Raw genomic sequence first — 26,507 nt, forward strand, 5'->3', positions numbered from 1 at the left:
CCTTACACTTCTGCTGTCTCCCACAGCAGCAGAGCTGCACGAAGGATGGTGGGAATGGCCGAGCAATCCAGGTCGATCTCAATCAAAAAGTAACAAAGAACTCAGTGAGTTTGGAAAGAGGACTGTGAGGCTAAAGCTGTAAACTGATAACAGGTTGGACACACTGCACTGTTGTGTTGTGAAAGCCTAACGTTTAACTTCTGTTTGCTTTAACTTGCTAACATTTTCCATTCTCTGGCTGTTGTAAATGTCATTTCTTTCCACAATCATGAGGTGAGGCCCTGATCTTTGCTCAGAAAAGGGTCCAGCTTTTATATCAAACCTTCTAGTCATAATTTTACTGCAAACCTTGGACAATTTTGATAAGTAGTTATGTTATGAATTGTTGCAAGGAAAGCTTCTAATATTGAATTTGAGTGCAGGCATGTAGAATGGATCAAATTTTGAAATAAAATAAATGCTGTTTAATGTATCATTTACAAGGTTCCAAGAAGCCGCTGTGCTTATCAGATGCTGCAATCATTTCCAGGAGCTACTTAGAAGAAGCTGTCAATTCCCTTCAAAAGTAATATGCCTAAGAGAATTAAAAAAGGGATTCCTTACTAAATTTCTCTTTTCTAATTTTGAACTCATCTATAAAGTAAATTATTTAAATTTCTAAAGAACTTTTTTTTATAATCTATTTTTTTAATAGATCAGGGGGATGGAAAACAGTGCTCTAAAGTCTGCTTGCACAGTGAAATATTCTATAGTCTTAAAAAAATCACACACATACTTTAGTATGTGGATAAGAAAGAAGATAAGATGGTGGAAATATAAAATGTAGAATAAAAGTTAAAAATAGAAGAATGCAAAAATCTATGTAAAAACAGCTCATATAATTTGGGAGACAAACAGCATATAGAAGAGTTATTCTCCCTTTGACATACAGGATTACCAGGCTCTGATCTTCAGTGAGAGCTGTGCATAGGAATGGATTTTTACAGCTGAATTATAGTTATGGTATTTGCGTGGTAAAAGTAAACAGAGTAAACAGAGTTACATGCCTGCTTCTATAGACTTCTAGTTACAGTAATAATTTATCACACATAGTTTTGTCCATACCAAGAACTCACAATGCTGTGTAGCAGCATGCAGCAACTGAAATTTTTATTACAATGGCACTTACATTATTTTTGCTGAGCTAGTTTTGAGTTCAGCACAGTTGGAAGATGAACCTGTTCACCTTATAATATTGTTTGCTCTATTTATTGTTTTTTCCATATTACCCTTTGAGACTCTCACCATGTAATTTTATGGCTTTGAAGTTGTTTGGGTTGACCTATAACTGTAATAAAAGAATTTGGAATGAGATAACACAAGTTTTTCCATTACTTACAAAAGGTTGAAGCTACTTATTAAACAACTTCATATTCTGTAACTTTGCTAAAATTAGTACTTTTTCAAGCAACTGTTACGTTGGGGCAGACCCTTGCAGCACACAGATTGTATGGGATAGGCCTATGCTGTGAATTCAAACAAGAAAAGACTATGGTTTATGTTTTTAATTCAACCTTTATGAAGAACACTGCATTTCCCAGTTACAAATTAACAGTATGCAACCATCCTACATAACTACTCTGGGACACAGGTTGTGTTTCTCATGATTCATGCTCTTCTTAAAGAGCATTGAGTTCAGCTCAGATGATGTAAAGGAAACAGAGAGGAAGATCTGTCTCTCATTCTGTAGCCAGGGCATTGACCCACCAAACCACTCAACATGGATCCTATCACATCTAATGTACCCCTAAGTTCCATGCCTTTGGTCACACAATCAGCTTTTCCTCCAAGCAGAACAGTGTCCTGTGGATGTGCCTGGACTGCAGGGCAGGTGTGCCCCGGAGTGCTCCCCACAGCCCTGCTCCCCCGCTCACCAGGACAGCAGGACCTGTGGGTGTACTATTTTTCCTTTCAGCTGTCAGCTCAAGTTTCTTTGCAAAAAAAAAAAGAAGTCAATGCTCAGGAAGTGAGGACTCTGGGAACAGGGACCACTGACACACACCCAGCTCTCCTCCCACTGCAGAGCTAATGCTTGGCCAAAGCATGGATACTGCCCTGTAAACGAGACAGTCTGAGTTCTCCAGAATGCAAATGTCCTAAATACTCTATAGGAACTCTAAAATCATCCAAAGAGGTAGGCAAACCTTTTAAATTAGGATCCTAAATTTCCAGCTGTCTTCTACCAAAATGTCTCTCAAGGCAGATCTCTGAAAGCTTTAGTAACTACCACCACTATTAGTAGCACTAACATCCCAGATAAGTACTTGCTAGACAATTAAACTCTGCTGAATTTGCTTGGGATTGCATGCAAATATACATTATTCAAACAGTGGAACAGGAGAAAAATCCCAACAAAAAGAAAATAAAGATCAAGTCTGTCCTATAGCAACAGAAGCCACTAAAAACCCCACTGAAACTCAATCAAGGATAAACACTGATGTTAGTAAACACTGGATCAGGCTCTCACAGATAGCTTTGTGTCCAGTGACCTGCAGCCCATGCCCAGGCAGTCTGAGCTGTGGAGAACACTCAAGGCAACAGCTGAAGGTCTCCTTGTGGCAGGAGTAGCTTTGGCTGTAGCAGCACCTGCACAACACCTCACAGGCCACCAGGGTAAAGGTATTATGGGATTGTGGCAGGTGGGCAAGAGGAGCTGCTTTTCCTGGCATGAGTTAGGTCATCCCAAACTGCTTTCTACTGGTATGACTTAGGCCATCCCTAAGGCTCTTTTGAATCGCATAATTAGCCAGGGACTCAGCAGTAAAGTACAAGACAATACAAAGTAAGGCATTATCTTGGGAAAGTGGAGGCTAAATGCAAGAATGCTGCATGATTGCACTTGTTTTCTGCTTGGCTATTGTTGGTCTATAGCACTGAACAGATCATCACACAGATCCCATCCACATCAGGGACTATTTCTGGTGGTACTGATACTCTGACAACCCAGTACAACCTTTCATACATGAACATGGTGTTGTATTCCTTCAAACAAAAAAGCTGTTTCCCCATGTCTAGAGCCACAGGCTATCATGCTCCCATCTCTTGGGAATGGCTGGGTTGCAATCAAGTCAGTGCCACCTGTGAAGTCTGTGCTGGCATCCATTTATTTCTTGAGGGAAGGGAGCTAAAAAGTGAAAAATGAAATGTTCTGATGTCTCTGAGGTTCTTACAAGGGATTCCTTACAAGGATTTCTGAGGATCTCTGAGGGAAGACATGACAAAGCATGGTTGCATAGACTATTTGCCTTCTAATGCTAACAAACCTGTTATTAAGCATTGCCTTGTCATTATGCTTCTTCTTGGTAAGCTACAGATGAGACGGTAAAGATATAAAGTGGATTAGAAAGGGATGAATTAGGCCCTAGCTTCACCTGTCAGAAGGTCAAGGCTTGGATTATGCTGCAATCTGAATTCACAAATGACTCATCAATTTGCACTTTCTATTAAAATACATTTTAAATCCTCAAAATTATTTTGGACAATTCTGTCTTGTGCATGAAAAGTATATTTCTGTCTCTATCTAATACTGTCTGCAGAAACCAGCAAAGGCTTTTATACTATTTACATAATATATTTCCTGTGCCAATAGTGGTTTACCATAATGACTGTATAATCCAAGGGCAGCTTAACACAGAGAGTGCATTTCAACGCTGCATTTTCTTTTTCACTTTTAAGGAACACAAATACGGATTGAAATGTAGATAAAGAAAAAGTAAGCAATAAAATATTCTGTGGTTTATTCTGAGAATATTCTGAAAAGACACATTCCCCCAACCACAGGCAGCCATACTTGATGGTAGTTGCACACATCTCAAACTGCATTCCAGAGCCCAACAAATTCTGCCACAGCCCAAACCAGGTACCAACACTGTTCCAGCTTCTCTGCCTGGCTTATGTGTCAGGCATAAGCTTGGGGATCTTATTTGAGTATGTAAATAAAAGATTTAAAAGAAAAATGTCTTCCAAGGTTTGGGTTCCAAGGATCACTTTATAAAGCTTATCTATCATCTGGTCTGTACATCTGCCACCATTAAGACTGACAACAGCAGTATTTATTATGCTATGCTATGCTATACTCTGTATAGGTAAAAGGGTTTTCCCTTTTTGAGAATTAACATAATCTTCATATTTTTTCTCTTATGAAAGACTTCCAGTTACAATATTTTTCAGATATGTATTTTAATGTTAGAGTGCAATTTTAGTGTTAGAATGCGAGAGAGACCTTCCCTGTATCATGAAAAGGTCATAATTAAAATCTCTGAAATCACTTGCTTCAAAAAGCTTCTGACTGTTATGATTCCATATGGAAAAACTGGCAACTTCAGACAAAGATCAGGATTTCCTTCCACAGCTTTCAGGAATGACTGGGCTGCTAATAATCACTAAGGCTCTAACAGGAAAGAAGAAATTCATAAGGCAAATCCAGCCACAATTCAGGATCACACAAGAATGTGGCCTTTTAAAAGATAGGTGAAAAAACAGTCCCTACCTTTGATATAATTTCTGATGAAGGATGAGAATAGACAAGTAAACAACTTCTGTGGCCCTCATGGAGCTCTTGTGTCATTCATGTTGGACATGTTCATTTGAAATTTCTTACATTTTGCATCTCTTTTGATCTCTGCTCAACAAAATCAAGCTTATGATGCTTCACATGATGCTTAAATTTTTGTGTTTTCTGACTGAGAATTACTTGCCCTGTTATTTATTTGGGGGATAGTCTATGTTATAATTGGCATCTTTGATTTCCACACATCTTGAGAAATCCTTGGGCTATTATCATTAGGTGCTTTCCTGAGAGTGAGGAGAGAAGACTGGTAGTTGGAGCTAAGAAGTCTCAGAAAAGCCACATACAAAAAAAAATTAATGAAAAGCATTCGAACAACAAATGTTTTCAAAGAAAATCATCATCACTTGGATACTGGGTCAAATCCCCAGCTGGCTTCAGTGTAGGTCTTCTGATTTCTGCCAGATATGGATCTGGCTTATGTAGCTTTTGCAAAAATGACCGACAAGGCTTGGGCTTCTCAGTAAAGTAATTCATTAATCAATATATGCTTATCATACATATAATTTCTGAAAATGAGAAGAATTTTGTCCTTGCATAAAGCCCTCTAGAATCACTGGGAAAATTTGCATGGACTTCATTGAGTTATGGATCACATCCTGTATATATCTACATTTTTAAATCTTTTCCAGTGCTTCCTCTTTCAATGGAAATTAATAGCTTCTTGAATTGAAATGACCAGTTTCTGATTTAGTTTTGCATAAGCAGAGTCCAGTGGCTGGCTTGCTTATTCATTAATCATAAAAATATGGTGTACAGTTAGTTATGTAAGTGATTATTTTGGCACGGAAATGTCTGCTACTTTTATGCCTGTGCAGAAGGATAATATCAAGTGCAGCAGAGAACTTAGAAACCCATTCACCTTGATATATTCCTTTATAAAAAACACACAAAGATTCATAAATTGCTCTGGAGCCAATCCTGATTTTGTAGATGTTAGCATAATGAGAGGTCAACGTGTCCAAGCATCTGCATTCAATTGTGCAGTTACAGGGAGAAGCAGCAAAAGTTCATGTGAGACTTCTTTTGAATCCTCCTGGCCACATATGACCTATGTAAAATATTTTATTCTGAGAACATTTAAAAATGTAAACATTGCAGTTCCTGTTCGTTTAAAAGTCTGAACAGTCAGATGAACAAGGTTGAAGTGGCCCCAAACAATGCTAAGTTCTTCGTTCCCATTCAGCTACAATCTTTTGGGTCAAGGAAAAGGGACAAGAACAAGATGTGATGTGCCATTGGAAAATGGTAAGCAGCAAGAAGCAAATCAACATCAGATGCAAGTCAGAGGTTTGTTGAAACAGGTTCAGTACTTGGTTTCTTTTCCTGCAGGCTTGCTGGAAGCTGAAATTCTGCACTGGACAGGGTAATTCAATACGCTTGGCGTATAAGAAGTTGCCTCACTGGCACAGACATCTTCTATCTAAAAATGAAGGAAATGCTAGTTCCACCTTTGTCTCCTTCCAGTGTCCTTGCGTCACTGGCACCCCATTGTCTTTTCCAAATACAAAGAATAATCCCAGGCTTGATTCACTGTGCTTCCATTTGTTGAGGCCAGAGCACTGCCATGTCCTTGCTCCTTGTAATAATAAACCTCATGAATTCTCTCTTTTCTGGTCATTATTGCTACTTTATGGAAGGAAATGTGTTAGGTTCAGGTTTTTATTTTCAAGAAAAGATGTAGGCAGATTACAAAAGTTTCATTATATTGGTCCCACTGAAGTCTCCTTCTCTGAGAAAGCCATGCCTGAAAAGTAGTTCCTAGATGGGAAATTGGTCCAGTCTCAATTATTTATTTCTTTTTTACACGGTAAAACCCAGAGCCTGATTGTAAGAAAATGTTAAAATTTCTTCAGCGCTTTTGGAAGTATAATGGGTATCTGTGATGGCAAAACTAGTCTAAACATTTTTCACGAATACAAATATTTTGAACTGAAGAGATTAATAATCAGTTTCTTGTGTCTTTTCTCTTAGCTGCTGCTTTGTTCAGTAGCTAAAAAAACACAGGCCAACCTGGTGCATCTTTTGTACAACTCACAGCCAAACAGCAGTACCAGCAGGAGAGAGGGCTGCACATAACAGGTGGAGAAACAGGAGAATGGAAAGATGGAAGGAATCAAGTATAAGGTCTCATGATTTCTTAATCACTATGTCCACATCTTGTTCCATAATGCATACAAGATTTCAGCCACCCAATCTACCGAAATCCCTCTCACAACATGTCAGTCTTTAACTAAACATCCCCCTCTCATTTTGATGGGTTATCCATCCCCATTGGCATTTTGCTGTCTTCTGCATTATCCTGCTATTTTTTTATGCTCATGCTATTTGTGAGTCTTAACATACTTTTGCCCTACCAATCACTTAACACATGGAGATTTCTGGGTTTCCCAGCTGTTTGCATCTCTCATCTTTACTGTACTACCTACTGCATTTGCCAGTGTCCTATCAGCCAGTCATCTTGACCATCAAACCATCGTAACTCAGCATAGTATCTGAAGGATGCTGCTGGAAGGAGAAAGGCAGTTTCAGTGCCTCAGAGTATCCAAGTAGCCCTAATGACTAAAATTAATCATCCCAAAAGGGACTCAGTCAGTATTACCAGCACAGCACCATGTTTCCCCACTGCAAAAGGAAGATTTTTATAGGCTGCTCTGTTCCCTTCCTCTAACTCACGGCTTATAAGAGAGCAAGGCTCCAAAGCTAATATATGAAAAAGAAGCTCTTGCTCAGTCAGAGCAGACTGTGGTAGTGTCCCTCTTGCCTCGGCACTGTTTCTAGGCTGTCTCAATATGGGTATCTCAAGATCCCATTATATCTCAGAAGGAGTATCAGGTAAAGGGTTGCGTCTCTTCAGAGATCACCTCTGAAAAACTGTCTGCAGCTCTGGACTGGGGATGGACCAATGAAAAACGGGTTCCTTGCAGCCTACATGGTGCCCCAAACGATTGTTTTTGGTTTTTTTTTTTCTTGTACCGGGACATCCTGAGATGCTGCAAGCCACACTCTAAATTCAGGACCCTCTTCCACAAGGAAACCCACGGCTAAACTGGGAGGCTGTGCTCACCCTCCGTCCCCACGTCTCATGGGCATGCTCTCCGCACAAGGGGTGCGCAGTAACTCCTAAGTGGGTCGTTCAGCGCTGCTCCCTCTGCTCGGGGCTGCTCGCTCGGCACCCGCACACCCCTCCCACGTCGCGGGGTGTCGGTTCCCGAGGGCTCCGCCGCCGGGCCGGCCCCGGCCGAGGTGCCGCCGTCGGGAGACCCCGGCCCCCCCGCGCAGGGCGGGGAGGGCGCGCTGGGGCCCTCGGAGAGGGAGGGCAGCGCCGGGGGGAGTGGCCCGGCCGGGACGGCCTCATAAATAGCCCTCGGCGGGGCGGCGGCGGGAGGAGCCGTCGGAGCCGCCGCTGTGGTTGCGCGCCGGCCGCGGTCGGAGGCGAGTCAGGACCGCGGACAGCGCCCCCCCCCCGCGCCGCCCCGCGCCCACCATGACGGCGGAGACCCACCTGCAGGGCGTGGAGATCTCGGCCGCCCAGTTCTTCGAGATCTGGCACCACTACGACTCCGACGGTGACTCCTTTCCCTCCGGGGCGGCGGGGGCGCGGGGGGCGCGGGGGGCGAGCCCGCGGGAGGCTGGGGGGACAGCAGCGCTGCCCGCCCGGAGCGGCCCGGTCCCCGCCCGCCGCCGCAGCCCCGGAGCCATCGGGAGCGGGGTCGGTGCCGGGAGAGGCGCGGGGGAGCCGCTCGCCGGGAGGGAGCGGCCGGGTCGGAGACTCCCCTGCCGGCGCTGGAGAACGGAGAGAGTTTGGAGGGAGCGGTGACGGCAGCCGTAACTCTTTCTGTTGTTCATTCAGGCAATGGGTTCATGGACGGGAAGGAGCTACAAAACTTCATCCAGGAGCTGCAGCAGGCACGGAAGAAGGCAGGCTTGGTAGGTTAATGTTTCGCCCCACTTTTCCGTCTTCTTCGGGAAAGAAGAGTTTTCTTGAGCAAACTCCAGTGCCCCGGTTCCTTGTGTTCTCTCTTGCCATCCCGCGGTTCACGCACCTGCCGCACCGGGCAAAGGGAAATAGCTTGGTTAGGAATGAGCAGGTTGCAAATCCGATAAATCGTCTCGTTTGGAAAGGTGAAACCAGGGTACCAGGGTCCGCCTCGCTGATGAGCGGCTCCCGCTCGTACCTTGCGAGGCTACAAGCTGATACTTCTGACAGTGCTGAAAAAGAAAAGTCAAGAAATGTATGGATGCTGTCTTTCTGTCCTGGATGGGACCTTATCCCACGGCAATTAATCTGATCTGGTCCAAATATGTACTCATTAAAACTAGCGGGGTCAGGGGGAGAGACACTCTCGCACCAAAAAAAAAAAAAAAAAAAAAACGAGAAAGAGGAAAAATACCCATCACTTCAGGGTAGTTGGACTCTTAATTTCTCACCTAATGGGCAGCACGGGCTGAAATGCGTTTCTGCCCCTTGGTGGTCACTAAATAGATCTGCAGATGACTCCTAAACACTTATTGCTCTTCACCAGGAGTATGAATGCCAAATCCTGGCTGTTTAAATGGCTCAGAGAGACAGCGAAGTTCTTGAAAGTGTTGTCAAAACACATCTGTGTATGAGTTATTGAAAAATTTATTATTAATTTCTTCCAAACGATACCCATGGAGGGAGGGAAAGGAAAAGGGAGAAAGAAAGAAATTAAAGATTCTCTGTAAAAATACAGCCACTTTTAGCATCAAAGCCCAATATATAACTTAACAGAATCAGTCTAAGTGAATCTATGCTAAAAGAATTCTGAAAAAACAGAAAAAGAAATAATTTAAGTGATGATGTGTGCATGGAGAAAATAGATTACACTTTCTAGTAAGAATGCCTCCAAATTGAGAAATAGCTTTTCAATAATTGACTTTGCTTTGAAAGTTCCTATATATTTTAGACCTAAATTCAGAAAAAAATAATTTATATGAACCTTAATTGGTTTTGTGGAAAGTTGTATCATATAAGTTGTATGAGCACAAACTTTACACGTATGAAAATCTGTCCCTCAGCAATGCCTCTAATGTGACTGCAGTCTAGGTAGCAGTTAATTCTGACAAGAAATGTCGGTGTAGGCTCTCATTTTCCTGAGTGTAAGTTCAAACTAAAATTAAAAATGAAATAAAGCAAAATTGAAGTTTAAAAGTTCAAAACAAAACACAAAATTGGAAAATCAGTGTGGGTGTTTTAGAAGGAAAAGGTCTATTTTTTTTTTTTTCACAGAAAAGATTAAACAACTTTGATACATTTCAAGTACTGCAACAGAACAAATCTCTCTTCTATGCTAAAGTGCTGGAAACTGAAGTTTGCTCACTAGAAAGAAGATATTGAAGCCTTTTTATATTTAGTATAAATGTCATTGTTAGTAGAAATGCTAATATATTATTGAGTAGTTAAAAATTGATTAGAGGCTCAAGGTAAAAAAAATTCATAATTTTAAGGTCAGGATCTATTCTCTCTCAAAGCAAGTGTGGATCTCTTAAAAACATAGCCTACTCAAAGCAACATGGAAACCCTTGCAGGATTATTCTTATCTGCTACAAATGTTATAACGTATATGGGTTTTTTTAAAATAACTCCTGACAGTATCTGACACTGTATTTTAAAAATGCTCAGATGTTTAGGTTTTTCTGTCCCATTTCTCTGATTCAAACCTAGCTTTGGAGTGTTCTGCTGGAAAGAGCAATCTACAGTAGCAAAACCAAATTCAGCACCTGCTCTGTGGGCTCTGGAGTACAGCTATATGTCATCTTAGGTTTCAAATCTAACCTGGTTCTTGCACTTGAAGGCTCATTTGCTAAACAAGCATCTCATTAGTTCATTTCTTGTCTCATGGGACACTAATTCAGTATCTTTGAATATCTATTCTTTTGCCAGGAGGGACACATTGAGAAACTAGTGTAGGCTATATGTCATTTCCTTGTCTGTCCTTCTTTTAACACCCCAAAGCTTCTTTGTCATCATTAACTTCTGCATTTCAGGTCGCTCTTCTGCTCACTATTTTTGAAATATTCAATTATGCATTCTTCATAGCTGGATTTTACATCAGTCATGCCATATGCATTAAAGAATCACATTGATGCTGTCATTGAATAGGATGGTTTAATATTTTCCAATATTCTTCCCAACTGCAGAACTGTTCTAATTATGTTCTGATGCTAATCCTTGCATTAATCCACTCAGTAAGCCTGTACTTTCACAGCTGCTTTTTTCTCAGACAGAGAAGTGGCATGCAGCTTGATTCAGGCTAGCCCCCCTGGAAGGGGGGAATGTCTACTCAAAAGGTTTAGTGCTTGGGCTTTGGAAACATTAGGCCTTTTTTTTCATGCGTTATGGTAGATACTGAATTTATCTGGTATAACTTCAGCCGTGCTAAATGAACTATTTTTTAAAGATAAAAGCCACAAAAGTGTATCAACATAGTTTCTGTTTATTGTGACCCACATTTATGCAATACATTCTCTATTTGGGAGTGCCAAGTGCCAAAAGAAAAAAAGAAACCCTGGGGAATAAGTGACCAGTGCAGAGGTTGATAAAGTGCCAATAGGTGGGTCTTGTCTGAGCTATTCCACATCTGTTTTTAACTTTCCCTGCTGGTATAGATAATGACAATATTTCTGCACAGAAGTATGTTATTTATGAGTACAATTATGTCAGTGTTTCCGTAGTGCCAATTATCCTTACATTGTCAAATGGTCTCAGAAAAAGCTAATTTTTTTCCACTTCTTGGAAAAGTATCTTTTCTGAGGTGTCTGATTAAGGCATGAAGGGCTGGTTTCTTTATTTCAAAAATTGAGCACTGCATTTGTATCAGGTTTAGGACTAGACTTGGTTAAGTTTAGGCAATTTTTTTGACCAAAAATATTTATTTGAATAACATAACTCAAATAACTCTTCAAGCAGCTCATGAGCAGGTTAAGTGAACACCAAAAAACCTCACCATAATTTCTGAATAATGAACTAGAGGATAAGTTTCCTGGTTTGTTTAACCTGTAATCAACTGTGCCTCTTTCAATGGCTGGACATTGTCCAGCACTGAAGAGCTGCTATTAGAAAGATTAGTAAAATATTTAACCAGGACTAATTAAAATCCAAGTGTCTAATTCTCCATTCTATCTGCTAAGCAAACTTGTCCCCACTATGGGATCATAGATGAAAGGTGACTTTGAAGTCCATTGTATTAATAACCACATCTCTAATTAAAGGCACGGCAAATTACTAACTTGCTATGGATGACTTTGACAGAAATAGGATACTAGGCCGTGGCTGTATCAGCCACAAGGAACTGACATTTTAGTTAGCTGTGGCAGGTGAAATTTGGGACAAGCTACAATGGACTTTGTACAGCTGAGAGTCCCCGTGTCTCCAGTGAGAAAATCACTTAGGTCCTATATAATCAGATCTATTAAAACAACTAAACCTTTAATTTCCAAAGTCTGACATAACTTCATCTATAACTGTAGAATTGTCCATTGTTTCAATATAACTGCAACCCTATTCTTGCTGAATGGTTTCACTAGCTTCCACCTCTAAGAAATACAATGAAAATTAAAAGTTTAATCAGTATTGAAGGTTGATGACATCTCATGTCAAAGAAATGCAGGTCAAGTTGAAGTGTGAAATCAAATATTTAGATATTTACCCTAAGGCTGGCACTTTTTGCCGTAGCCTAGAATGAGAATAGTCTTTAGAAGACAGATGTATAGAGGGACCATAATTTATATGGACAACAATGATGGTTTATTCTGTCAGATTAAAGGTACTGCTTAAGGTTTTCTCCTGACTAAATCTCCCTTTCTACTTTTAAGCAGTGACATTTTGACTCTGTTTCCATGATAACCAAATACTAAACAGTGAAAAATATGATATTGTGATGAGATTTTAAGACTAAAATAGCATCCATTGTTCAGGAAAAATCCACTCAAAGACGTGGAAAGACTATTTTGGTGTTCAGATGTATTATATGAAATTTTTTCTTTATTTTGAAAGATTCTGCACTGCCTTCAAGTTACTAATTTAAAAATGAAAACTGAGAAAATGCAGTAATAATTGCCTATGAACTTCACTGTCACCATCTCAAACAAAGGAACTGTTAGACACGTCTTCCAACACATCTGTCTTTATATTTTTTTCATTCTGTAAATGAAAATAACATTCTAAGCATTTAGATGTCAATCATTCACACTGGCTATAATAGAATTCCCTAGGAAGTAAAATGAAAAAAAAATTCATTTAAACTTGATGAGTCTAGCTGCAATGTGTGAATACTTCATTAAAGGTGGTATATTATTTGCAAATAATAGATTATTCAAGTATGTTTATATATGTTTATTGTATTTTAAAGTAATGATTCTATCATTGTAACTTTGTAGGATTTAACTCCTGAAATGAAAGCTTTTGTGGACCAATACGGGAAATCTACTGATGGAAAAATAGGCATAGTTGAGGTAAGACAGTTACTTTGTAACTTGACTTGAAGAAAATATATTTAGCACAGAGCAATGTGAGCATAACATGCCAATACTTTCGATTTTTAGATACACAGAATATTTCTTCCTTGCCCTTAAGATCTTTTTATTTTTCACTAATGAAACTTTTTCATTTACAAGTAATGTATTCCTTGCCACATTCCAGACACTTCACCATAAGTCATTTAACTTTTCTCTCTTCATTCAATACAAATAAGCATCAATAGCAATTTAAGTTTTCTACAAAGCAGAATAAAGTTCTATTTCAGAAATTTAAATTAAAAAGATAATTTGATAAGAAATAATGTGATGTAGTGCTACCTGTGATTTTGAACCAATGCTCTGTCACCATTCCTAATAGTGATAACATCTGAGTGAAGTTAATAGGGCAGTCACTGTATGTAGTCTATTCTAAAAAACCCCCAAATATGTAACCCAAGTAAGTCAGCATATTAATTATGGCTAAGAATGAATTTCTTAGGATTTCCTTTCTTGAACTTTAACAGAACTGCAAGCAGAAAATTCTCACATGCCTTACTCCCATTTTCGGAAGAGGCTGAAGATAACCAGCTTCTCCTCATACAGCTGCTCAACAATTGTATAGCTTAGACAACTTGATAGGAAGCAGGGAACCATTGTGTTTTCTCTGAATTTCACTCTTCAGCACTGCAATTCAAAAAAGAGAGTTTGTTGGGTTATAGGGTTACAGTTTGAGAATTCACTTCTCTGAACTTAAATCAACGACTCATTTATGTCACTCTGAGTGCAGTGAGACTGCGGTTTTATTATTAAATGAGTCTGTATTTTTTTCCTGATAATAAGAAATCTGACCTAGAGAGCTAATTAAAAAACAGCTGGAAACAAGCCAGGCCTGCAAAATTTCTACAGTGACCACCTTTGGGTCAGTATCTAATTTTAAAACTGAGGACTGAATAGAATGTGTAGAAGTCAATAGAAAGTATCACTGCTGATACAATAGATAATTTCAAGATATCTTTTCTCTTCTATCGTATATCTGAATTTTATATACTTGTTTAAAGGCATATGTAATTATGACTAAGCTGCCACAGAAATGTGAGCAATTTGCTTCACTTGCAGCCATAATTGATTTTTTAAAGTGCATTATTTAACAATACTTAGAATTGATCAAATAGCTTTGCATCTAGAAAGAGGTATAACAACTCTTTTTGTTTTAGACTAACAAATACTAATTTATTTGTTATTGAAGAATTTTATTTAGTCTTTTTGAATATCTGTGGAGCCAGCACTGATGCAAGAAGAAGGTGTGAACAGTGCCTGAAAAAGACTGTACTTCTTCACTTAGGAAAGATAACTGGAAGTTTTACCTTTCAAATTCTATTTCTGATTCTGATATTGACTTAATGAGGGAAGATGAGCAAATCCAATAGGGTCTGATATGGCTCACCACCCCCAGTGAAGAGCCAAGCATGCTCAGCATTCACGGAAGCAACTGAATAGTGATAGTATGGAGTTCAGCGGCTGAAGGGACTTTCTCCCTTAATATAGCAGTTTCCAAACCCAATAGCTGTATTTTGTTTCTCTTACATCAGCATGAAGCTTGATTTGGAAACTGCTGATGGGACTCTCATGAAATGTGTGGTACGTGCCGAGCAGTATGATATTAAAGTTGGTACTTGGACTTGACTCTCCTTCCTTAGATTAAAAAAATTATCCAGTAATTCCAGATTGTTCCCATTTACGTAGTACATCAAATAGCTTTTTCTGAAAGCTGTGTGGACGCTGTTCAAGAAAACTTACGTAAAGCCATTCAGACTCCTGGCCCTCAAAATGGACACCCAGCATTTGACAAAGAATGTGCTAGCCAATAATGAGCTTTCAGGAAAGGTCTGTTGACTGAGATAAAGAGGAGGCCTGGGTGGCTTCATAGAGGAAAAAGTGGATTTTCAGCTCAGATCAAGTGTTGATTCTGTCTTTGCAAGCACACTGCAGTTAGTTTGCTGGCTATTATCCAGTGTCCTCCAGCTAAAGGCAGAGCCTGACCTGCCCACTTTCTTTCCATTGTGTAAGAGACCTCTAATTCACCTTTTGTACTCATTGAGACCAATGCTTTTACTAAAATGTGGCTGTGAAACCCAAGGTTTCAAAACTCAGAGCTGCAGCAATTTCACATTCAAATTATTTGAAGATTACTGCTGCCAAAAAATCGACTACTTATTAGCCTAAAATATTCTTTGTACTCCCATGCTCTATTATGAGATTTTAAAAAGCAAATTCACGCTATCAGGCAAAAGGCATTTTAAATAGCATTAAATATCAGTGGAATTTACTTAGAGAACAATGTCAAGAAAATAGTTCTGATATTGGTTTAGGTACTGAGAGGTTTTTTTCTGCTAGGTAGCCTATAAAGACACACCTCAGCCTGCAGCTGACCAGAGAAGAGTCAAACCAGTCTCAGGTTTTGTAGTTGTCCTCTATTATTTGTGATCCAGAGATAACCCACCTTCTCCATAAAAGCAGCAAAGATCAAGGCTCACTAAACTACTATTGCTGCCATACACACACTTGCAGTGGTCTGCGCTCTTACTCAAAGATGCTCACAAAGTCCCCCTATGCTTATCCCCACAAAAAAGTCATCACTTAAAATAGCACCAGGTTTTCATCTTTCTTCTTGGTAGTGGTATAAAACTGGGACTGGGAAGTTGAACCAGTTTCCACACAATCTACTCATCCCTTTAATACTGCAGAGTTTTCCACAAAAAGAAATTTAATGCTTTCCCCCGAGACTTTCAGAGGGTGAGAGGTATAGCTTAAAATAAGGTAATTTTCTTTCAGAGGTAATATATTCTGTGCCTCAATTACAGTTTCATACTGCTAATAAGCTGTTAATGATCCTTTGGACAGTTACTATTTTATGGTGCCCTTGCAAAATTCACAGGAGTTAGCTATGTCATTGAACGACATCTTATTTATATTTTCCACACAAGCAAACCCTTTCCCATTGTTATAATCAGTCACTTTACCCAAACTATCTTTTTTATTCTGAATAGTTCTTCCATTCAACATTTGCTGTTAAATAGGAGCATACTCTAAAAATCAAAGTCTTTCTGTCATGAGAGAAATAAGACATTTTTTCATAAATCAGAACTTAGACACATTTAGCTATTGCGTACACATAAATATATACTCACCTATACGTGTATATTCTATTTATGATGGAGAAGGTTTTGAAAGCTGCTGACAAAAATGCATTTCTTGGGTTGATTTTGATTTCATGTTCAGCCACTTAGCAAAAGCACTCAGAAGGTTCTGATGGGCCTGACAGCCTGTCATCAGCTGCGCCATTTCGGTAAGGAGAGTGCTCTGATGTGTCTTTTCAGCTGTACCAACAATGAAAGAATTTAACTGATTCCTGCACATATGATTTTAGAGAAACAAGAGATATGTCTCCATAACTTTGTTGTGTCTGTGAGGTGAGAGCTGAAGTCACTTTTAGCTCTGCTGGTTCCCAATAAGAAAGCCTCAGCAATTAGGCAATAGCACTGAAATAGGCAGAACAAAAGATTTGAGGGTGTGAAACGAAGACAGAAAAACAAAAATTTGAATCAAAATTTTAAGATGGGACTCCAGAAAGTCTGCAGATGTCATTTTACATAAAAGAATGCAGCTAAGAAATCTGTCTTCCTCCATTTTCTCCATAGTAAGCACAGCTGGTCTATTCTTCAAGTAAAAAGTTTTTTTTAATCAAAACATATTTCATACATTTTGAGAACAGAAAAAAAAATTGGGCTTTTGTTAAAAACAAATAATGAATTTACATTAAATTATACAGCATACTTTCCATCTTCTACATTTGTCACTTGCCAAAATTGAGTTATAGTAAATGAACATTTTCAATAATCAGTACAATAATGTCTGATTTTTAAAAAGCTTTTTGTAGAGAAGAGGCATTGGAAGAACCATCCCCGGTTTTGCAAGGCTAAAAGCCCTCTTGATTTCTTTCTTTTATTTATAGCTCTTTTTTAACATGTCTCTGTGACTGACAAATGAGAACTGCCATCCCTTACCCTCCCTGTTTTCCAGGGTTTTTTCTCCTGGCTTTTCCTTATATTTAACCATTTATATTACACACATGTTCTTCATGTCAGCGTTCCTTTCTTTCTTGCTCTTCCTTGGTATCTGAGTAGTCTATATTTCTGTTTTCTAATTCATGGTCCTTCACACTTACCCTCTGTGAATCCTTGTGTTATGCTTTCCCTTCGTGCTGATTCAATGGATTTTAATACAGATTCCAATTCTGCAGGGGTGAATTTTTTTCCCCTTTCCCCAGCTATCCTTTTGGTAAAGTGCTACCTCACTCCCTCCTCTCAGACCTCAAGCTCTGTTTGACCTTGATGGCTATGACAAAGCTGCAGGCCAGAAGCCTTTCAGAGGCACCTTCCAAACACTGCAGCTAGCAGCATGAAGCTTCCAAGTGGGCCACAATACAGCAGCAGCAGTATGAGCACAAAGAATTCCCCACAATTTAAAAAATATTCATACTCTATTACAGGCTCAGCTGGCCTGATGAAGAGCCAAAATTCATTCTTTCTTAAATTCTCTTACAGCTTGCTCAGGTATTGCCAACGGAAGAGAATTTCCTGTTGTTCTTCAGATGCCAGCAGCTAAAGTCAAGTGAAGATTTCATGCAGGTACAGCGTGAAAAGTTGTCTGTTACAAAACCATCAAAGACCTGCTTGCCATAAACATATCATTAAAGCATTCCCATTCTGATTGCAGACCTGGAGGAAATATGACAGCGACCACAGTGGCTTCATTGATTCTGAGGAACTTAAGGTAAACCAGTATCCTCTATGAGCATGCACAACATGAGAACAGGTGTTGGATTACAGCCTGTGCTGCTATCTCTTTCTTCAGATACCCAACTGTGCATGTTTTTGCATTTCAAACATGACAAAAAATGCAATACAACTAGCTGATGTTTTTATCACCAGTAAATTATTTAAAGTGAAACTCTAATCTGATCAATGTTTTTTAAGCCATGTTTTAATTCAGATCAGTGCTGGTATCAAATGACTTAGGGTACTAGGTAGCTTAGAAGTAAGAAAGATTAAGAAAGCAAGAGGAGTCTCTGTCAGCTATATTGGTTATCTTTTTTGGCCTCTTAGGGAAAAGAACTGCTTTGTTGTATTTTTTCTTAAGAGCATCACTACTATTAATCACTTGCTGCTGAACAGTTGATGCTGTCTCAAGTACTACATAACCCTGCAATTTCCTAACTCTAATACTGCTAGACTAACACACGTGGTATTGTGCTGCCTCTGCTTGGTTTAATATGCACAAATAAGAGCAGAATCAAGGTTACTCCCTTAGCCATCTCGGCCTTGCACAGTTAAGAAATCTTGAAACAAGAGTGATTTAATTTCCCTAGTCATACAACCAACACCAATTTGTCAATGCTGAGTTAGTGTCACAGAGTCACAGGGTAGTTGTTGGGAACCTCAGGAGGTCATCTGGTCCAACCCCTCTGCTCAAGCAATACCACCCAGAGCCAGTTGCCCAGGACCTTTTTCAGATGCCCTTTGCATGTCATCAAGAATGAAGACTCTGCAGCCTCCATGGGCAACCTGTGCCAGTGCTGTGTCATCATTGCAGTGAAAATATATTTCCTGATGCTCAGAAGGAACATTTTGTGTTTCACTTTGTGACCATTGCCTCTGGTCCTGTCAGTAGCCTAGCTCCATCCTCTTTGCACCCTCTCTTGAAGTTTTTATATACTTTGATGATGTTCTCCTGAAGCTCCTCTTCTCCAAGCTTAAGCGTCCCAATTCCCTCTGCCTTTCTTCATAGCAGAGATGCTCATATACAGCAGCTTTCTGAGTAGAAAGGTGCCATCTTCCACAGTTCAACTGCATTTGATTCATTATTGTAGCTTTACATTCAAAGGAGTCAAAGCAATTCATATCAAGAGAACTATCTGTGTTTATCCATCTAATTTGGACTATTTTGTCCATATGTGGCATAAAGAAGAGTGATGTAAGTTTTAAATAAAGCACCAGGAGATCAAACTGTTCAAAATCTTTACTGTTCTTCTGCTCAGAAAAGAAATCCATCACAGAAAATTCACATCTTTTTTTCCTTTTCCCTTTCTCTTTTGAGTTTGATATCTGTGTGACATTTGCTGAGGATCTAAGCTTAGGGTAACGCTCAGGCAGACAAGCCCATTCTTCTGCTGACTGGTTGCACCAGACCAGTTTTTAAAGTTGCAGGATCAGGAAAAGGTAGCACTTGAGAACTCTCCAGCTGTTAGATGATGTCTGCTGACTGCTATATTTTAAAATAGATTTTAAAAGGCAGGGTTGATTGAGGGCCATCTGAAGAATGAAGACATTTAAACTGCATCTCTAATGGTTCATCTCTCTTGTGCTGGGAGGTTTCATTTGCCTCAGAGAAAGAGGTCATTTTAACACTGAAAATAAGACATAAATGTCCAGTTTTATTTTTAGATCAGTATTTCTTGGCAAGCCTAAACATTTTAAAGTATTTGCTATGGGAGGTGTACACCCACTTACAACTTTGTAAGTGAAATTTAAGCTAAAAAATCAAGAAAACTTTCTAACAATAGTAATGACAGTAGAATATGTTGTGTAAGGGGGAGGCAGACTCTTCATCACTGCCTATATTTAGGAAAGGTTTGGCAATAGCTCAGATCAGAGACTAATTCAGGAAGTTTAGATAGATAGAATCCTTTATTGAGACATGGACTGAATAGCCTTTTAATTTCCCTTCCAGTTCTATTTTCCATTGAAGCACACAAGATTAAATATTAGACATGTTTCTGTAGTATCCATTCACAACATTTCAGTCGTGTTCTTCATTATACAAGCTACCAGGAAGGGCCTTCAGCCTGGAGGGGGCCAGGCTGTATGAACTATAGGGAGTGTTAGTCATACCAGTATTGACATGGTTGCATTCAGGTCCAGGAATACAAGTATATTTTCCTATAAGCTCTCCCATTTTCTGTCTTGAAATGTGGCCAGAAATTCTGCAAGGATAATGACACTCCAACAGATGACAGAAATTAGGTCCTTCATCAGGTCTTGTAATGCCCTTGCTTTACAATTTAGTATCTTCCTTGTTTTGAATGTCACAGATCGAGTACAGAAATTTTAAACACTGAATGGGTGGAAACCATCTTATTTTTTAAAGTGAAAATGGCTTGTGTTTCAAGTCATGTGACATCAAATTCTCATTCAAAAATGCAATTAAATTGGCTGCACACATTTAAAATACAAAGTAGGAAGAAGCAATGTTCGCTTCTAGCATCAGGTAATGCCATAGGCAAGGACAAAACTCAATTAATCATTGATCTTTTCTTTAAAATTGTTCAGATTCTGCAAGAAGTGATTAGGCATACAAGTTTCAAGGAGACCCAAGGTTAATTAGTTTAGTTTACTGATAGTGCATATTTAGAAGCAGTACACTTAAAAGCCAAACTTTTTTCCAAATTCACAATACAACAAATGGCATACAATGCAGGAAGTTTTATTAATTACTTTTTCCAAATGAAATGCAATATACTTGAACTTACTAAAAGAAACATATACTCTTAGCTGTTAATAAATATTTTTTCCTACTTATTTGGCACTGCAGTAGTAAATACTAAAGTGGAAGTAAAATAGTATTTCCCAATACTTTAATCTGAAGTTAGCAAGTCAGACATTTTACACTGTAGATAAAAATTCAAAATAAATTCTATTTATTTTAACAGAGCTTCTTGAAAGATTTATTACAGAAAGCAAATAAGCAAATTGAAGACTCAAAGCTAACGGAATACACAGAAATAATGGTAAGTTTATTTAAAAGCATAATGGGTTAATGGGAAGTTACTCAATAACTGCCCATAATGGGTTAATGGGCAGTACTGCTCAAAAAGAGAAGTCCAGAAATTTTTAACCTTCTTGGTATTTATATAGTATCATGCCAAGCCATTGTGTTTTCCGTGGTTTGCTCCCGTGTGCTGTTAGCTGTAAAACCAACAGTCTTCACATTTCATAGGAGCAAAATTGTTCTTGTCATAATTATATTGTTTTGATCAAATTAATTTGGTGTTACTTTCTATATTTTGCATTTTTTCAGAGCTGTGTCTGTCTCTTGTCTTAAAAGATATCACTGCATGATGGCTTCCTTAAATTTACAAATACCTCACTCTTTCTCCCCTTGCTTTAAGGACGATAGTTGATATTTTAGATAAACACTATAGCAAAACTGTTGCTTCCTTTGAACAATCCATCCATCCATTGCTATGGCACTCCATGGTAAGGACTAGTACTGGCTTCTTCATGGGCTTTTCAAGAAAAAAAGACAGAATTCTGGTCTTCAGGAAATGTATAAATCCACATTTTTTTTTGTTTTACCAGCTTGTTTTCATCCTAAAATACTTGTAACAATCAAAAATATGCTAGGTAGATGCACTAGGCCTCAAACTGGCTTAAGACTGGCTGAAAAAAAACTTGTGTTTCTTCTGGAAAAAGTCTGCTGGTTCATTGTACCAGTATAAACCATTTACATAGAATTGTCACTGTTCCTTTACTGCTGAAGATAACATTTTCATTCAGGGAGCTTTTTGACCTCCATCCTAAAGTGTGCTATAAGTTCTGGCCTCTGAAGAGATACACATTGACAAAGAGTTTAGTTAAAAGAGAAAAAAATAAGCCCAGCTCTGCAATTGTCTCTGCAGAAAACAGAAGGATAATAAAAAAACACACAGTCCTGAGCAGCTGCTGGCAGGCAGAGCCAGCCACTAACTCATCAAAATACAAAATAAGTTTACTTCACAGCTGCCTCTGCTTACCTCCCTCAAATGCAAATCTGTTTTCCTGGGAAATGCACACAAGGCAGATGCTTTTATGTAAAGGAAGGAAGTGTTAAAAGGAACCACGGTGTTGTGTAGAAATAAATGTTCTTAGAATTGGTCACTTTTTTCTGGTATCCTTTATCATTTATTGTGTATTAACAAAATGAAATTAGGCCTTTTTTCATTGCCTTACATTAGCTCCCTCTTTAAAAGGATGTATGTTTATGTATATACCTTGGTACAGGATGTTGCTTTTCCTCTTACCTATAAATGACATCTCAAATTACTGGAATTGAAGGTGATGGGATGCAGTGTGGGTGGTGGTGCTTTCAATACAATGCCTTGTAGTCTGCTGCTTTTGTGACTTTTATTGCACAGCAAGTGCAATATAATGTTCAACAGTAGAAAAATGGAACTATACAGACTTAAATACTGGAAAAGCAGGAACAATATCTTCATCTACTTCTAACAGCTATTATAAGCTGTTTGTGCCTGTCAAATGGCAGGAATTAATTCTTTCAAGGCCTCAAAGGAAAACACTTTAATAGTAGAGCTATTAAAATTATTAGAAATAATAATAACAACTTATTTTGTGAACTCATATTAACATAGTTATTACTATAATTTAATTATGCTTATTTGGAGAGATTTATTTTCCTATTTTCATACCATCAAGAAAATAGGATCATCTGCAACATCTGTTCACTTTTTTTTTTAATATTTCACAGTAAAAAAATACTGTCTTTACTTAAATAGTTAGACCTATTCAATTGAATGAAATGTCAATTCTTTTCTTTCTTGGGAATTGATTGCCTTGGATTCTATTGCACTTAACCCAACAGTTTTACATCTTTATGAATAGAGAATAATGATTCTATTACCCAATCACGCCATGAAGTCAAAAGTAAAATGTTATCACATCAACACTCCTCTCATTTATAAATAATAACATGCACCATTTCTCATACAGGAAATTCATTCAGCAGTGTAGGCAGGCTAAGACCTACCTTATTGCAGGTTAATCAGAATTGCTCAGCTGCCTTCTTATCAAGATTTTGCAGTAGAATTATTTACTATAAATTACTTAATCAGTACTTAAAATAAACGCATTACACAGCAAATGTGACTTGGGGACATCATTTCAGGACAAAGTTAATTGGACTTAAGTTTTCCAAATTAGTGTTTTCTTCATTAGGTTGATTAATTTTGATTGATATATTAAATATATATATTCTTTCAGCTCAGGATGTTTGATGCAAACAATGATGGAAAATTGGAGCTTACTGAACTGGCCAGGTATGTCTTCTGTTTCTTTTCACAACAAATATCATATACCAAGTGCTGTAATGGGAACAGTTAAATATTTTGACCTTTGTTTTTTTTTCTCTCCAAAGACTGCTCCCTGTACAGGAAAATTTTCTTATTAAATTTCAGGTATGAATATTCACATTCTTCAGGTAACCTGTTACAATCACACATAACTGGTGTCATTAATGGGTTTGTTTTCCTTTTGGCATTTAGGGTGTCAAAATGTGTGCAAAAGAATTCAATAATGCCTTTGAGATGTATGATCAAGTAAGTCTTTAAAAAATGTTTTTATTAATGGTGTAGTTTATTGGCACTTATTTTCTGAATTTGTGAAGAACTAGCCATAACCTCTGGAATTAAAAATAAACGTTTAAACTTATCTTTAATGGTATTTTTCAGGATGGCAATGGCTATATAGATGAAAATGAACTTGATGCCCTACTGAAGGATCTCTGTGAAAAGAACAAAAAGGTAATCCTAGAGGGCTTCTTTCCCCTTAGAGATTAGATTTAATTTGGATTTTAAGGACGTTTTAATCCACCCTAATAAGATAAATATAGAGCTTCTAAGTCATAATTCCTGAAGTCAAAGTACAACTAAAAATTGTGGTGGAAATAATAGCAGTGTAAATCCTGAACTAAGGAAGTTGTGATTACACAGTTACATTGTCAAGAGCTTGCTTGCTTCTGAGACACCAGCTAGCAGCAAGCTAACACATGGCTATCATATAATGGATAACATACAAATAAATAAAAAACATTTTAGTGTGTTACTGTTGGACAGGCTGAGAATACCTGAGATTTTTTCTCATTTCCTGCCATTGGAAGTAAACTTGTTCATGCTGATAACTAAACAGGATTATAAAGCATTATCTGTTCTTTAAATAGGAACTAGACATTACCAACCTTGCAACATACAAGAAAAGCATCATGGCCTTGTCTGATGGAGGAAAGCTTTACCGAGCAGAATTGGCTCTTATTCTCTGTGCTGAGGAAAACTAGAGCTCTTCTATCATGTCCACTTAACTAGTGATGTACTCTACACAATAACTGTGCACTATAAGGGAGTAGGCTGTATTTTTAAACTGCATATAGAAAATTAGCCAGGATGTGTGGCACATTCCTTTCAGTTTGTTTCTATACTGTTTGTAATGTACAGTTTTTGTAACAATAAGATTGATAAAGAGAATGTCAGTGTTTGGGCCAGTCTATATATTCAAAAAGAAACTAAATATGTCAGGGTTGGTTTTGGTTGGGTTTTTGCTTTCATAAACACAGCTGGAGAAAAATTAAACCTGCTGACATTGTTGTGGTCATCATATCCTTTGACACTTGCGACATTTCTTGTTAAACTACTTGACAAAAAGATCGACACATAAACACATATCTTTCCCAAAACAAATAAATGTGGGATTTTTAAATATGAAACATGAATTCAGATTAAATATGATCTAGGTCTGAAATAGGAAAGAGACATTGGCATGTCTGATTTCAAAAATTTAATAAGGCACTAAGAAATATTTTGAGTTGTTAAACCTTCCACTTACAGGTCTGTATTCTCTGCAGTCTTACAATTACTCTTCTCATTGCGAATTCATAGCATATAGACAAAGCATTTATCTGGAATAGATCTCCATGCAGTAGTTGATAAAAATATAGTGTTCTCAATCTAGCTGTTTTACTGAATTTAAACATAGGCACTTCAGAAATAAATGCCTTTAATCTGTCTTGAAATCCTGGCTAAATGACAGGTAGTATAGTTAATACACAGATTAACATATGATATTATAAGTGTACCTTTCATGACTATTGCTGTGTCAGAGAATATGACAATCCATTTTCTAAACTATTTTCACATTTTGCAGGTTATAATTATTCTAGTAAATTGCTGTTTTTACATCATATTCTGTGTAATCTATAATTAAATTTAATATCCTAAGATTATTGGTGTCTAGTTTGTGTATCTCCTGGATTCTTGTATCTGTACCATGTAAAGGACAAACTGACTATTTTAAAAAATGTGCCTCCTTGGATCTTACACTGAATTATTAGTCTATCTCACTAGCATTAAAATTTGACATTAAATGAAGAAAAAATAATACAGATTTTATAACAATTTAGTAATTTAGTTTACATTGTGGGCTCTGCTTTTTATTATATTAGAGATGTATTTTTTAAATGGGAACTATACTATGAAGCAGCCCTATCTTCTTGCATCCTTGGGGTTTTTTTGGGCCTGGCTCCCTTTTTACTTTACACCAATTTTATGCCAGACAACTTCATGAATGTCCAGGCCACCGCTCCCAGTAAGTACTGGATAAGGAAGGAAACTGGGGTGTCTATTAATGCCAATAAACCTATGCTGCCTCCATGTACAACTGCTTTGGAAGCAATTCCAGGTTAGCAGATTAGCTATACACAACTTCTCAGATGCACTTCTGTGTCTTATTTAACATATGGAAGCAAATGCATTTTATTTGAAATGTGTCTCAAACAATCAGGCTCAGTCCTTCAAGATTACAGTCAATGAACTCCCAATGAAATGAATCCTTGAATTCCTCAGTGAACTCAAGCAACTAAGTACCATTTCAGGAAAGGCCTGATGGCCTTGGGCTCTCTCCAGCCTGAGCCTCAGAAAGTTAAGGGGTAGGTGGTACTGAATGGGGTCTTGCTGGGAATAAAAACCACACAAAAAACTAAAATAAGGTTAAGCCAGTTCATTCTCACTGTTTTACTCCCACTCCATGCACAGTGATTTAATGTCTTACCTGCTTGTCTCCTCTTTTCTCTATGCAATGTGAAATACAATTGTGTACATGAAGTAAAGGAAAAGTGAATCTGCCTATCAGTACAATAAATGATTGATATTGTTCATATTGTCCACTTGAAATCCTGGATTTTGCCTTATTTTAACATTTTAAAAGTATAAAGAAAAAAGCCCCAAACCTTGTGTGTAAAAATATGTTTGCTACATCATTACAGTGAGAGATGAAGCTTTTAAAGTGTTTTGACAGTCACCACAGAAATTGAAATCTGTCTTCCTGAACATAAGTAAAGGTAACTGTCACAAACCCGTTCTGAAGTCACCCTTGTGCTACTGCTGCTGCCCACCAGCTGGCTCTGCTGCAGGACGCAATGCAGAAAGCAGGTCTCAGTCACTCACAGGCAGGGTGTTTCCTGCAGTTATTTCTCTTAAATAAAACTTGGATTAAAAGGCAGCAGTTCAGAACCCCAGTTCTAGCAAAGGTGCCTACTGTCA

At 38.1% G+C, this 26,507-nt stretch overlaps 1 protein-coding gene across 1 annotated transcript; it reads left to right on the forward strand.

Moving 5' to 3' along the window:
- The first annotated feature begins 8,009 nt into the window (after positions 1 to 8,009).
- On the forward strand, positions 8,010 to 26,138 carry CALB1 (calbindin 1). Its single transcript, XM_066565545.1, has 11 exons — positions 8,010 to 8,175; positions 8,460 to 8,536; positions 13,010 to 13,084; positions 17,692 to 17,775; positions 17,864 to 17,920; positions 20,856 to 20,933; positions 23,182 to 23,237; positions 23,336 to 23,375; positions 23,463 to 23,516; positions 23,649 to 23,720; positions 24,137 to 26,138. Exons 1-11 carry the CDS (start codon positions 8,094 to 8,096, stop codon positions 24,248 to 24,250), a joined length of 789 nt encoding a protein of 262 aa, XP_066421642.1. The 5' UTR covers positions 8,010 to 8,093; the 3' UTR covers positions 24,251 to 26,138.
- Positions 26,139 to 26,507: the final 369 nt, after the last annotated feature.

The sequence above is a fragment of the Molothrus aeneus genome, chromosome 1, assembly GCF_037042795.1.
Source record: "Molothrus aeneus isolate 106 chromosome 1, BPBGC_Maene_1.0, whole genome shotgun sequence".
In the NCBI taxonomy this organism is placed as follows: Eukaryota; Metazoa; Chordata; class Aves; order Passeriformes; family Icteridae; genus Molothrus; species Molothrus aeneus.